At 39.6% G+C, this 15705-nt stretch overlaps 1 protein-coding gene across 2 annotated transcripts in view; it reads right to left on the bottom strand.

Moving 5' to 3' along the window:
- The window catches only part of ZNRF3 (zinc and ring finger 3), a 67908-nt gene that overhangs the window by 26709 nt on the left and 25494 nt on the right, over nucleotides 1-15705 (bottom strand). Inside the window, exons 2-3 of one of the 2 annotated variants that reach the window (XM_071762812.1) lie at nucleotides 12055-12176; nucleotides 1885-2010 (exon numbers count right to left, since the gene is read on the bottom strand). In XM_071762812.1, coding sequence (XP_071618913.1) covers nucleotides 1885-2010; nucleotides 12055-12072 — 144 coding nt within the window. In that variant the 5' untranslated portion in view covers nucleotides 12073-12176. The remainder of the gene's footprint in view (nucleotides 1-1884; nucleotides 2011-12054; nucleotides 12177-15705) is intronic. The other variant, XM_071762811.1, reaches the window with a different exon arrangement.

Raw genomic sequence — 15705 nt, 5'->3', positions numbered from 1 at the left:
CCCTCCACTACATCTTTTAAGGAGATAAGAATATTTACATTAAGTGAAGTCTTACTGTAACCCCCTTGAATCATTTATGCATATGAATAATACCAGGAAATCACCAACACCAGCAAAGTTGAGAAGCAACACTTCATAAACCCAAGAGGACAGCAGGTTTCTGAGGGACTAAATGAGTGTTGTTTCACTTGTTAAAATTACTGCACATAAACTGACACGTGGAATACACACTGGACACAGCCTATGCAGGAGACACATCACCCTCATTATGAATCAAAGTAGATGATACAGTGCTCCTGAAGCAAAGCCAGGCTCTGCTGTTCAGCAGATCAAGCTTCAGGAAGCTACAATCAGCAGATACTGCAGACACACAGGAGATCATTGTGGCTTTGGGGACACAGGGAGTACAGAGGACATGCCATGACTCAGGTACGTAGCAGTGGGTCAGGCAAACAATGTCACTATGTCAGAAAATATAATATATCCCATTTGGGCAGGATATCTTAACCCGTTTTGCACACCTCTTTTCTCACATGCTTTTCAGGTGCCTAACAGATGGGACTGAGTAGATTCCTTCCTTAAATGGCTTTCCCTAAGACTCAACTTACTCCTGGAGTTTACTTATGGATTATTATGCATCTTTCAGTACTCAGTCTTCTCTATTTCCCATCCTCATGAGACCTTATCCTCAGGTTTTATTCTCCTAAGAGCAAAGAAACATCAACTGGAATTCTGTGAAACACAAACAGTATTCCAAATTAAAAAAAAAAAAAAAAACAAAGCTAAAATTGTACTACGCTGAAATTCAACACAAAGGCGAGTCACTTCTTAGAGATATGTTTCTCACCATGCACGACAAGCTGATCCTTTTCCTTTGAAATGTGGGGTTTTTACAAATTTTATATATAAATACACAGAGACAGTTTTACCTACAAAACACTGACCTAGGATTTTATTTTCTTCCTGATATACTCATTTTCACTCCTCATCTCAAGTCACCAACCCTATCCTACCAAAGTCTCACCAACTTGAGCCATCTGGATTTTAGGATGAACCCCAGAGATTTTATGTGTTTTCAAGTGCTCAGTTACTGGTACAACTTGTGGCCTACATTCTTTCACATACTTCCAGCTACTCTAGACTTCAGATATAAACATACAACCACCCCAGTCCTTAAAAATTCTAAGTTAAGAACAAAAAACGATCAGATTTCACCTTCCCTTTATAAACTCTGTCAGCAGTGATGATATCTTACTGACTTTGCCCCATAGAACAAAAGTCAACGTTTTGCAAGGAATTTATATTTTAAAGGCTGCATTCCACAGGGAGATTCCACCAAGATGAAAATTTTTATTTCTTTGACCAAAACATGAAGATTGACTTGTCACCAGAAATATCTATCCTGCAATTAAAGCAAAGAAATCTCTTCTAGAGTTGAAGATGCTTCTACCCTCAAACAAGTAAATTAATACATCTTCTGAGAAACTTGTACCTATGGAAAAATCAATAAAATGCTTTCATTTTGACCACTTTTGATAAAAAAAGATTCCTTTGATTGCATTAGCATCATACTTGCAAGCTCACCCTATTTCTACTCCAGTACTGCTTCTGCTAAACAGCTGCTTTTGAAGTAGTTTTTGGTAGGTTCCCTCAGAGCTCAAAAATAGAATGTATGCACTTGGCTCCTTAGCATCATCTCTATGACAGCATCATTATGACATTACCTTTCCTTGAAGCATCTAGAGTGAAAACAGGCAAAAAGGAAGTATTTTGTGGAGTAAAAGGAGTTTTCTTGGTTTATTTCTTGCTGATTTTTCCTCAGAAAGGAACTATCTCTTCCAAGAAACAGTTACATGAAGTGTTTACCCCAGACGACCCCCTTACCTTTCCTAAAACAGTGAGGCACGGCTTGGGCTCCAACTCTGGCTGTTCCAGTTTCACTACTCCTACCCAGCCATATTCATACAGGTCTTCCTCGTCATTGCTATTACACAATCCAAGTGGATGCATCTGAAATAGAATCAGAAAGAAACCTTTAGCCAACCAGTAGAATTTAAAAAGCATACAGATTGCTTTTGAATATCTTAGTTGATAACGAATACAATTTTACTTATTAAGGTACATCAGAAAAACTGAAATGTAAGGTTGCATATATGAAGATTTCAGTACATTTCTAAAGCATGCTATGAGTATGTTGGACTTCTGGCATATTATGCAAGCTCAGTCATCTTACTTATAGAAAAAAATTTAAGGCTCACAATTAAGTTCAAATATTTGAAGTCCTTTTCTCAGATAATAAAATAATTAAATATCAAGCTCCACTTTGTATTGCAAACCACCATCTCTTGCAAACTGACAGAAATAATACAAACTGTTTTGCAAAGTCACTCATAAAAGCTTTGCATGTCATAAGATCCAGAAGCAATGTTTGAGAGGCATTATCACTTTTAAAAAAATATTTGCACAATAATAGCTTGGGACACTGTCACTGGAAGATGAACCACTCCCTAAGCTCAGCATCTGATGGACAAACAATTCAGCACAGACATGAAAATGGGGAAGGGAGTCAGGCAGCGAATGCTCTCTCCAAAATTGCCACTACTCTGGTACTACTATAACACTACTAACCCCAGGCAGAGTCCATAGGGTCCTTTAAGTAAACACAAAGCTATAATCTATATTTAATATCTTAAAAAACACAGACTGTACCCTTGATGTAATTCCCTTGATGTACTCTGTATCAATTGTGCTGACCCAGACCTACTAAGCTTCTAGTTCAAAATCCTTGAAATGTACTGTGGCATTTCCACATGTCTGAAAGGGCAAAACTGAAGCCAGGACTCAGGTGCTTTTATCCAAGGTTACAAAATCTGCTCAGGGTTTAAAATAACTTCAAAAAGAGCACCACAAATTTTAAGAGTGTCAGTGTTACAGAGGGGACAAACAGTAATCCAGCAGAGGAACGTTGTACTCTGTAACTTTATCACCTCAAAAATTCCTGATGATTACAACTTCCACCCTTTTGTCTCTTCTTGTGTTTGCCAGAATAAGGCATTATAGTGTTATAAACCACCACATGAACAGCTCAGGATTTTTCTACAGGAAAGAAATTTTCCTAGGAAGTTTCTGAACTGTATCCTGATAGGAGAACCTAAAATAGGAATCCCTGGGAAGTTTGTCAACAAAGGGAAAAAAGTTAAGCAGGAACTCATCTCTTTCAGTACAGGACTCATGCCATTGACACAGTCACATTCACCCTGAGGGAAAGAAATGTTCATATTCTTGTCCAAACTCATGAACTGAACCCACTCAGAACACTCATTTTTACTCACAAACCATAGCAAGCTAGTAATACAAACTAGTTACTCACAGAAAGCTGTGCTCTGACTAGCAAACAAAACCAAACAGCTGTCACAGAAGAATTTTCTTTCAGCATGGCCATGCTGGCTAGTACCATTGCTGTGCAAGGACAGCCATAACCACAGCAAGTGGATTCCATTTTGAAAGACCCAGGCAGAGAATGTCTACCTCAAATTTCCTACCAAAATCTATTAAGCCACCACACAATGGTAAACTGATCTTGCACGTAAAAAACCTCAAACCTGAATGCAAAACCCAGTGTAAACAGTAAGCAAAACTAAAAGGATTCCAAAGGCACTAGGTACATCTGCAAGCTACAAGCTCCTGAGGATTTTGATGCACCACACTGGAATCTCACCACAGTAATCCATGAAACAAGTTACATTATGCCAGCTGTACTCCCTCAAAGTCTGTACATTTCAGAAAGGGACAAAACCATTGCACTGTTCAATGAAAACCATGTACATTGCAAAGCTGAACTGTTCCTAGACTATTTGATCCAGTAAATCTGAAAATCCACAGGACCAACACAAATATTCAGCTAAGGGGTAAGTCAGACACATTAATCATCGGCTCTGTGTTACACAACACATTGAGGAAACTCATGTTCAAATAAACAGTGGTTTTTTCATAAAATGGCATTATGAAGTCTATTACAGGTTGTACAACCAACTTAATAATGTTATCAATGACCAGAACTTGGGAGCACAATCTGTCCTCCACCTCAAGCACATCTTCCTCTAGGCTCCTTGTGGAGTTCTGTGACAGCACCCTTCTCACCTCCTCTCTGGGTGCTCTCATCTGTTCACATTGCTCAGATTTGAGAGTTTTAATGCACGTCATTTAAACCTCCACTCCAACTAGCTTCCCCAATCAACTTCAGCCTGTTCTTACGCCTCATGGACAAATTACCAATGGCAATCTCAGTATCCTCAAAATCCCATCCCTAACCCACCTGCCAAGAGAAGACATTCAATTCCCCCACCTCAAAAAACCAATGTTTTTGCATAACCTTTTTACAGTGCTTCCAAAAATCTCCAAAATCCCAAAATATGTGTTTGTTTCCACAGTGAATGCACACCTATTCTTAGACATGTGACTGTTGTATAAATAAGCACCCTGTTAAATAAAATTTTATTTCTAGTCAAGTAGGACTTGGACTCTGCAGAGAAATGGAAGTTTTTACCTTACTGATTTTTCCTGCTATGTGTTGTTTAATCTGGTAGTCCACCTCCATTCATTGTCAGTGGGAAAGAGCAAATGAAGAATCAAAGAAGTGATGAGGCACAAGTGACACTGAGTAAGAAAGTTTTAAACATTTAATTCAGTTACAGCAACAACCAAGTTGTAAAGGTGGGGAAAAGAAAATCTGAAGGAACAGAACTGCCACTGTCTGGTGTCTGCACCTTCCTCCAAGCTGGTCTGTAGTACCCAATATCAGATCATAAACTGAACTGCAAAACAATTGTCCAGTTCAGTACAGCTCTTCATGGGTATTGCAGGTACAGGGTGGGAAAAGATCAGGGTTGGTTCATTCATACTGTTGATAGAATTGTCACAATGAACTGAAATAGCAGTCAAATTTGCAAAGTTAACTGCAAAGCTTGCTTCCACAGGAAACATACAAGAACTCTGGAATGAAAGCAATGGATTTCATGTTTCTTTCAAATATTCTGCTATGTATTTTACCTTTCACTTGGACTAATAATATTTTCTTAGGATGAACAGCAAATTACTGTATTGGATACAATGCTGCCAGGCCAGCTTCTTTCTGCACGTAACAGAACACCTAATCTCTGCTGTAATTTTCCCCATCTGTAGTATTGGACATACAAGATATGTGTTTAAGATTGTCAGTAATTATTCATCAGCATAAAAAATGTTTGATACCCCAAAAGCCACATTTAAACCTAAAAATACTTGAAACATCAATAATGGCAAATATATACACACTCTGGAATACTGCCTTGCTGAAAATTAAGACTTTATGAAACTGTGTGGAAAACAATTGTCTGAGCAAATGAAGTTGTGACAATGCATTCATTTTGTCCTTCTTCCTATTCTACAGAACTAGACCTTTTCTGAAGAAGACCTTGAGGTTGCCCCAAATGACCTGGCTTTACATACAATTTTGTGTTTGGTACTTGCTTCTAGTATGAATCTTTCAGTGCCCTCAGATAGGAATCTGTAGGATATCATGCATATAGTGATGTTTGAAGTAAGAAATGGAAGTAAGAACTTGTGGCAAGTTACCAGTTTCCCACTCAAACAACAAACACTATAGAACAAACAAACGATGTTAAGTAAGATGTATTTTCAGTATAACAGTACAGGTCTGAACAAATCTGCTGGTTCTCCCACTTAAGAGTGGGGGGAAAAAAAAACACAGAGTACCATCTCATATTCAGTGAGGTATGTGGAAAATTCCTGTCAGAACAATGATGAGAGCTCAGCTCATCATATACACCCTTGCACCAACACAGCCTAGAAACTAGCCCAGTCCTGTGCAGTGAACTCTGTGCTTAGGCCCAGAAGGAAATACAGATTTGCTAGGTCCATGACATGAAACTACCCATTCATTCATTAGCCCCACTGAAAAACACATAACTTGTCCATTGTCTCTGAAGGCTACTTTCTACCAGCATCAGAACACAGAAAAAACGTAGGAATCTGGAATTTACCCAATGGAGCCCAAATCACCTAAGATGAGCACATAAAGGAAGAAAATACAGAGCTCGCTACTGTCTTCAGTCTACTTCAGAGACAAGATCAAACCTAACTAAACCTTTGTTTCATACTGCCTGCCTTTACTTCAGGAAAAAACCAAAAAGTCTCCACTTCTCACACTTCATTCATGTGAGAAGAAATTAAACTGTGACAGGAATATACCACAGGGACAAAAAGTTATACTGGGTAGAAAGGAAAAAACTAATAATCTAGAGAGGTTTCCATTAGGGCACAAAGTAAAAACCATTTTAGAGCAAAGGCAAGACACCTGGCTAACACTCTGTGGTAGAAACAGTGACTGGACTAATTGTACAGAATGTTCCAGTAGAGCTTACGTACTAAAATAATCAATATGAGACCCACATGGCTGCAGAACAGTGAAGGAAGTGTTAGCAACACCTATTTTTTGCACGGCCTCTGAAATTTTCTTATCTATTACTGCTTCTTAGGGACAACAAAAATTATTTTGCACTCATTTTTCCAGGACAGACCAGAGTAATATCAGCTGACAGAGATTTTCCACTAACTGTTCCCACTACTGTGATTTTTATCTTCAACATAATGCAGCAACTGATACATCAATACACGTCTGTATTTCTTCCTACTACTTACAAATACAGTGGAATGAAGAGCTTAACTTTTCCATCTCCACTTACTCTTCTGTACTGGCAGAGCAACCTGTTGCCAAAAAGTGATTTAAGGTTCTCAACTACAAGATTCCAACAAAGCAGTACTAAGACTGCACCAGAAAACAAAGGCTCAGGCTATAGCTTCTCTGCATCAGTGCTTTTTGAAAATGGCATCAACAGAATGTGCCACTACAGTCGAGCAATCCGAAACCACACAAATTAAACAAATAAAGAAAGAAATATCTTTCAAGAACTAAAGTGTAGGTTTTTTAACAAAAACTTGAGATGCTATTATTTCTGAAGCCTGATAAAACATGAGGGTTTTATGCTGACTGCAGCTGGAACATAGAAGCCTTTTTTAAAAAGGTGAAAGCCAGGAGAGCATTTCCTCATCACCTTGTGCTCCTCTAGACCATGGAGCTTCCACCTCCGGTGCAAGTACAGAATTCCATGAAAACACAGTTTCTCTTCACTTTCAGACTTTTTTTGCTTGTTTTGAAAAGAACATCCTGCCAAAAACCAAATCACCACAAAATGTAACATTATAGGACCTGAGCCTTTCAGCAGTGAGCTTTTCTTGGCCATCAGTTGTGACCATGTGGTTTGACCCAGTGGTTAGCATGGAAGCCACAAGTGGTTTCCACTGAACTTTCTCTCCAGCAAGAGCATCAAGCATTCCTGAAATCCTCTCACAGTCCACTTTACTCCAGGAAGTATGCCAAAAGCAGTGATGAGAAATCCAGTCAATGCTGTAATTAAATGTAAAAACAAGAGATATGCAGTTGAACACATCCACCATGCAGAAAAGACCTGCAAAATTCTACAATGCCAACAGCCCAGTACTATTACAAACATTCCACCAGATCCTGTGAAAAGGAGCCGTATAGTCTGAAGAGCAGCCACTATAGCTTTTGTTAAATCAGACCTCGGCACTGATCTAGTTGATCAGAACACTCATCACCTGAAGCAAGAATCAGCAGCATTCCTTTACTCCTTTGACAGAGGGATACCCAACCTATGGCTTGCAGAGAATGTGAACGCATGAGACCAATTCACCTGTGCCATGGCTCAGCTTCAAATGCCACATGAGAGAGAAAAAATGTGCCAGATGAAAAACATACCCGACATCTCAGACATCCTGATTGCCCACAGAGAGAAGCTATAGATGACACCCAGAGCACATGCACAGTAATGGATGTGTACAGAGCTGTCACTTCAGCACATCTGCATCACAAGTGGAGGTCATTTGTGCTGCCCACACTGCAGCTGAGTTATCTGCTGCAGCACAGCAGCTGAACACTATTCCACTTTGCCAGGGAAGCTCCCAGGCCATTCAAACAGAAAGCTGGCATCTTCTTCCTTCAGAAAGTCTCAATCACAAAACTGTGAAAAGATGTGTGTACTGAGAAAATCTGAGGGCAGATTTCTTCTCTCAAGTATTCGAGATCTTTGATTACACTGAATTCTCCTACCACAGTATTGACAGAGCAAAGGGGAAGAAGGTCATGTTGTGTTTTTTTCCCCTCTTTAAATGGGTGGAAAGATGTTGGCAAAGGATGCAGGCACCATGCCACTAGGGGACAAGGGAAACTGGAGGGAAAAATAGGTTTACATCTCATGAACAAATACATTTCTCCCGTAGCACTCAAGTGGAGATTAAACTTAAATTGAAGAGATTATATGGCACTGACCCTAAAGTTAAAGGCCTCATATAGAGTGACTAATATTCTGCAAGTAAGTTTTCTAGCAGAAAAAAAAGGTAGGAAGTATGAAGAGCCCCTGACAAATGTTGTACGACATAATGGGATCTATTTGTTCAATCCCATGAAGTGTCTGGGGCCCAGAAAGAATGAATGTAGCTATTAAAAAGAAAAAAAAAACAAAACCATTTGATTGAAACTGTTCATACAAGAAACCCTAAAAGAAACTTGACATTCCCTTGCCAAAAGTACACACGATCCACACTTAAAAAAGGAATTTGTTTGGCCAGGCTGAAAATTCCAAAAGTGTTAAGAGGGAATTAAAAGACAACATGCACATGTACACACACCAGAGAAGGCAATATTTTAGCTCATAAAAGTACAAATCTCTGTGAAAAACCTGAGCTACTCATTTGCATATTGTATTTTAGCAAGAAAGCATGGAGTTATTGCCTACATGGCCTGTGTTTGCTCAGGCTGTGTAAGAATAAAAAAATTACACAAGAAGGCAGGTAATGAAAAGACACACTGATGCTGAATCTCCTTCAGAGAAGTAGCAAAGGGAACACAAACCAATCCCTGCACTTGCCCCTTAAAGTCTCTTATTTCCAAGGGAATTATCTATTACTTTTATTAGTTTGTTTACTGCTTCTAGCTGGGATGAAAGGAGAGATGCTGGGTTTGCTGGCTGCTTTCTGAATAGGAGATAATACTAAGAGATCCAGTTAAAAAAGAAGTATTACAGATAAGGATAAACTAGCTACATGCAGAAATCACAGACACCCACCACATCCTGTTCTTCCAGTTTTGGGTGGTATGCTGCACTGAGGCATTCCAACTACATCCAAGGTGTTTTCTTCATTTTTGCTGTAACACGTAACTCCTGACTTTATTAACCAATATTCAATGGCAATGTCAACTGGCACTGCTAAATGCCAACTCCATGCCCAGACTTTGATAAAGCCTGAAGAAACCTCAGACAGACCAAATGCTGACACAGGTAGATGAAGGTGATTTCATTGAGGAAAAAAGTGAGAAAGGAGACATTCAGATTTATAGAAGTATGTAAACACTATTGGTTATAGTGCACTGCACTAAAACACCTCACCTGTTCACCTTTCCCTTTAGTGAAAGTTGGACATTTATTTCTATGCTTTGATCCCTTATAATCCCTACAGCTGCTGGTTCGCTCTAAGTGATGATAGATATTGTCATTATTTAGCAAAGCCTGATTCTTTGGATTTCCAGAAGTAGTCAGTGTCCATACAAAATGCAACCCAGCCACAGAAGTATAGGACTCATTCCCATCTCACACCACAGCCTTCATTAACAAGGTGATGTATTTTGTGCTATCTCCAAGACGGTGCATTCACTGGGAACAGAGGGAGGGAAGAACACAACATGCACAGAGAAAAATGCTGCCCTAAACTAAGAAGAAAATTGTCCTTAAAAGAGGGGTGGGGGAAGGGAACTAATACATGTACATTGCTGGAGGAAGAATGCAATGTCCTCATCACAAAACTAATCAAACTTCCTTTGTCCTAAACACAAACACCACAAAGAATCTGTGCATTTCTGCCAGAAACCATTTTCCATATGCAAGACAACATTTTATCCATAGAGAGAGGTAAAAGCCACAGAGAAGATGAAAATGAAAAAGAAAAAGAAAAGAAGAAAAAAAAAAAAAAAAAGAGAATGCATAAAGAAAGGAGGCTTAAAGCGCACAACTCTCCATCCCATCCCCCCTCCCCTCATACCAACCTCTCATCTATAATCCGACACAAGAGAGACAACAGGCAAACAGCAAGAGGTCATCTTCAAAGGGGTGGTTGCCAAGGGAGGCCAGAGGAAAGAGGCAGGCATGTCCTCATCAAAGTCCAGCTGCTGTGAGAGAGCCACAGAGGTGCAGCCTCCCCTGGGGCTGCAATGAAATGCAGAGATGGAGAATAGTGCTGGAGCTGCTTTACCCAGCACTAGAAAATGGGTAGCTTTGCACTTTGCAACATGGAAAGCACGAAACAGAAGGGTTATGGCATTTGTAGTCCTTCTCTCCACCCATTTTGGCACTCCAGATACTTGCACTACTGTCGAAACTCAAGATACATTCTGCAGAATCACTGCAGCAGCAGGCTGAACCAAGAATCAACTTTCTGCTCAGAATTAAAACCTCGTATCTGCAACTACACGCAGAACAGAGAAAAGGTACAGCAGACAATGCACAGCCAGCTGTAATTCCATTACTTCTCACAGAAAACACAAATACATCTTCACAGTTGGAGCCTGGGAGACCATCCCACAATAAAAACTTCTTGCATATATTAGCCAAAGCATGTATCTTTTTTCATTGAGAAAGTACAAGACAGTAACAGACTGCAAGATACCCTGCAACATTTGTTTTAAAAAAAACACAAAACAAACAAACAAATAAAAAAACCCCATCATATGAACAACCACAGATTCTGGTTCTCAGAACTTTATCTCTTTATAATAAATGAACACATGATGATCGCATGTAAAAAACTGAACTTCTAATCCTCAAATGAAGGAAAAGCAGCTGCAAATGCAAGCAGTGAAATTTAACAAGTAAAACCAGACAGGAGAGAGGAATCAAAACTGCTCTACCATGAGCAACAACAAACTAAAATTATGACTTCTGTAATTCCCAGCAGCTAGGGGCTGCTGTTTTAGACAAATTACTGTCACCCTCCCCTAACAAGTGGATTAATTAGCTAACAGGATTTCAGAATCATCAGGCAATGGTAGGATAGAAATAACTTCATTGTTTTTACCTCGCACCTTGAATCTTCCCCAACACAAAAGAAAAGTTGACACTTCCTAAGGATGAGCACTTCTTTAGCACACATTTTGGAAAATGAGGTTGCAGTCAACCTCAGCTGACAACAGTAGCTTGGAGTGAAAGGTTGGAGTCTAACGGCACAGAGCTACATGGGCTGAATGAATCCTCTGGGTTGCAATACAGAGGTCAACAGGAAGGAAGGTTTAAATACTCAGAACGTTCCTGATCGACACCTTGACTGAAAGTCAGTCTGGAAGCACCACCAAGGAAGCATGAGACATCAGTAATACAGTACTAGACCTGCATTACTGTTAGTCAGCAGGAAAAAGGTTTTTGAAGGCTGAAATGTAATAGCTTATACCCTAAGATGTACCCTATTTCTTAGGTCAGCATGTGAACTAATCTTTTATTTAGGTGCAAACTCTCAGTATTCTATAAACCATACAATCTCTGGCTAAAAGAAGTTCCTTCAACCGGTGCCTCAGAAGATGCTCTTGAAAATTTTTAAATACCATGAAAATACTGATGTCCTCCATTATGGCAAGGCATATTAAACAGCCCAAACCAGACTACTGATTTTGTGTGTTTCAAAGTGATATGCTACAGTTGATTTCTTTTAAAAAAAAGCCTGTTGTAAGCAGACTTAAATTTAGTATACAAGTGTCTGCATCACCCTGGGGGACACGTTGAAACTCATACATACTGGACACTTATGCAGATTTTTTAAAAATCTCTAAGAGCAGAGCAGAGAGTAAGGAGGTTTGCGCGTGCACAAATGGCAGAACTGATCTCCACCAACCCCACAAACTGTGATTACCAAATGTGGAGTCATGGTGCTTACCTGGATATTTGTCACCATGTCTTCAACACAGTAAGTACCCCAGAGAAGAACTTTCTTGAGAACTGAAGCACTGTATACCAGCTTTGTTTCCTTCTGTGAGCACTCCTAGCATGGCTTACTCTCTGGAAAAAAAAAAAATCACCATCTCTTTGAGACTGTGCTTTGGTACTCTCAGCTCAGTGGCAGGAGTAATGCTTTCTCAGTTCCCAGAGCAAGTAGCACATTCCTGAAGCACAGGCCCAAAAGAGGTCAGATTCTTGCTACTGGTCCTCTCACCAACTGGCCTAGGCTTTCCAGCACTCAATCTTCTCCTCCATCTTATCCATCAGTTGCTCCCCTCACATTATATTATTTCTAGTGAACCTTATTTATTCTTCAGTCTTGATATCAAACTGCCTGTGCTGCATATTCTGTTCAGGCTTCCCTTACTCCTCTGCCACAAAATCACTCCCTAGCACCCTGTTCACACCCAGTCTATTGCAAATCCACTCTCACATCTCTCTTACGAGGAAAAGAACTATTGAACTCCACTACGGGGATTACGGGTCTTAACTACACATTTTCCTTCGTTGTGCTGCTACAGAGTTAGACTGCTTCTAACACCTTCCCTTACATCTTACCTTTGCATGCATTTCTCTGAAGCTTTATGTGTAAGTTTTCTAGATTTATTAACAGGTGACCCTCAAGTCACCTGCGATGACTATAACAGCACTCCCTCTCTCTACATTTAATTTTAGCTTACGTTGCAGCAACCAAAAAATGTTCCAGAAAATACCTGTGACATTTTTACAATCTGAAGATATACAGTTCCATCTTAAATTGTTTCTCAAAGATTACCTTTGGGTCAGATTTCTGTTTGCATTTTTAAGGCATCCCGGAGCAATATATAAACAGGTAAAATTTACACAAGTCTGTTTCAAACTCCAGCTGCCACATACCTTCTCATATCCCTATTTCCCTACTCTGTGTTCTCAATTTTCCTCAATGGTCCTCTACAAGACCTATCGCTTGACCTCTTTTCCAGTTTGACAACATAGTATGCTTCAATGGATTTGTTTCTAATTTATGACTTTTGCCCATGTGAAAAAAATTTAAATGTTTAGAGGGAAAGGAGGCAGCTGATTCTCAAAGCACAAACTTGCAAAGAGGAACACCCTCCTGTTTGTTCCTAGACTGTCTCCTCGTCCTTCAACATCACGTTCTCAACAAATGACCTCCAGTGTATCCTTCATGATCTGTACTCACACCCACTGAGCAAGGCCCAAACGTCACATGCAGTTTTACATACACTGCTTTTGTCAGGTCCAACATCATAACAGATACCAGCACAATCTCTCCAGACTATTTAAAATGGAAATACAAGTGAAACTAAAGCCTCTGCTGCAACTATACATGACAAGGCTCTAGAATAGGCAGTATTCAAAGGAACACTATCTTCACTACTGCGAGGCAAGATGATTTTCTCATCATATTTCTTGTGTCACAGCAAGAAATGGATGCATTCCTATTTCCCCTGACAACCCCCTCAGCCCCACAGAAGAGAGGAGACTTCCCTCCAATGGAGAATGGATGGACTTTTCTTTCCAATTAAATAATTTCCCTTTACACCTGTATGGAAATCATTCCTTTCTCTCTCTGCTTAACTTCCTCAGTCACAATATAGGGAAAAAAATATGTTTACAGGGAAAACCCTGCCCAGAGAGGCACTGAGTGCTTTTTTTTTTAAAAAAAAAAAAAAAAAGTTGCCAGTATTACTGCATACAAATCAGACATAAAGAATTGTTTCCAAAAAATGGATTAAGGTCTAATGTTTTGTTGGGTTTTTTTTTTTCATATAATACCTGGGTGCAGTATTTCAGATAAAGTAACTCCATTGTTTTCCAAGTCTTCTATTACAAGAATTCTGTGAATATTGAGATTTTCTATGTAATATCAGATGGAAAGAAACACCCAAATCCACAGGGGAAAAAAAATGCCCTTCTTAAAAACAGCCACCTGATGGCAGCCTGTGGCTTCATTCCTATTGTTCCAAGTGGCAACTGGCAACCATTTTGAGTGAGATTAGCTCTACACTGAGTCACCACTGAAGAATGTTGTGTAGTGGGGAGAATGACTTCAAAATAAAAAGCTATTCTTAATTCTAATATAGCCCATTGCTGAAATAGCCACTGCAAATATTCCCATTTCAAACGTTGTGAAATTTTTCTTTCCCCTTTTTGCCTCAATTTCTTTTATATTGCACAGCAAATAACCAATTTCATGTAGACCTGTCTACAAAACTCAGTCCAGTGAACTATTCAAAACACTTAGCACACAAGGTTAACTGACTGTACAGTCTCACAAACATCTCACAGCCTCTGCTTTGAGATCCTGACCAGAATGCTATTCTGCAGTCAAGAAATTATATGCCCTTCATTCTTCTCCAACTTCCAAAGGTCTTTTTAGAAACTTAGCACTTGGTGCCTGAATATTATCTAAAGCCAAACTTAAAATAATGAAAGTTTCTGAAATTCAGGAGACCTGATGACTTCCCTTTCATTACAAAGACGTTAATTCCCTGATCTAAGAGCAAAATTCAACTTCCCTTTGCATACAGAACTGCAAAAATGAACTGTTTTACAAAACTATAAAACCAAATAGGTCTCAGCTTTTTCTCTGACACCATATTAATATACGTGCTTACCATGCCCTATATGTGGGTGAAGAAAAAAAAACCAAGATGCCAGAAGTTTCAAAAAAAACTAATTTGCATAAGCTTTTTTGTCCAAATAATTTTCCTTGGCACTGCAGTTCTACACATTCAATTTAATCTAAATTGCATAGGAATGTAAACGTTAGATTAACCATTGGTTTACACTTAAAGTGAAAGACTTAAGGTAGACCAATTCAGCCCTTATTCTACATATTTGTCTGTATTTCAGGAATACAACAACAGTTTTCCCATCTTCCTTCCCCACCTCTTTCTGGATTCCTTCTTCCTATGGCAGTTAATCTATTGCCTCATCACTCTTCTCTTTTAGACCAAGCATGCTGGTTTTGGCTGGGATAGAGGTAATTTTCTTCATCATAGCTACTATGGGGTTATGCTTTGGATTTGTACTGAAAACAGTGTTGATAACACTGGGATGTTTTCCTTATTGCTGAACAGTGCTTGCACAGCTTCAAGGACTTCTCTGCTTCTCCCACCAACATCGAGGAGGGTAGAAGGGGACACAGCCAGGACAGCTGACCCCAACTGACCAAAGGGACATCCCCGACACGTGACATCATGCTCAGTCATAAAAGCTGGGAGAAGTACAAGGAAGGAGAGGACATTTGGAATGACCAAAATGGCTTGTCTTCCCAAGTCATGGTGTGTGTGATGGAGCCTGGCTTTCCTGGAGACGGCTCAAAGCCTGCCTGCTGATGGGAAGCAGTGCTTGCTTTGGTTGTGTGCAGAGCTTTTGCTTTACCTATTCAACTGTCACTGTCTCAACCCACATTTTTTTTCACTTCTAACCCTTTCAATTCTCTCCCTCATCCCACCAGGGGCAGCCATCTTGCAGCTGCATGCTGCTTCACTGCTGGCTGGGGTGAAACCACAATGTTACCCCTTCACTTCTTGTCTTTCCCCGGCACACACCATTTTAATTTATTTACTTTTTTTTTTAT

This window comes from Heliangelus exortis, chromosome 19 (assembly GCF_036169615.1).
Source record: "Heliangelus exortis chromosome 19, bHelExo1.hap1, whole genome shotgun sequence".
NCBI classification, from domain to species: Eukaryota; Metazoa; Chordata; class Aves; order Apodiformes; family Trochilidae; genus Heliangelus; species Heliangelus exortis.
Note: the sequence above shows the minus strand (reverse complement) of the source record. Positions and strands in the feature narration are given on the sequence as shown.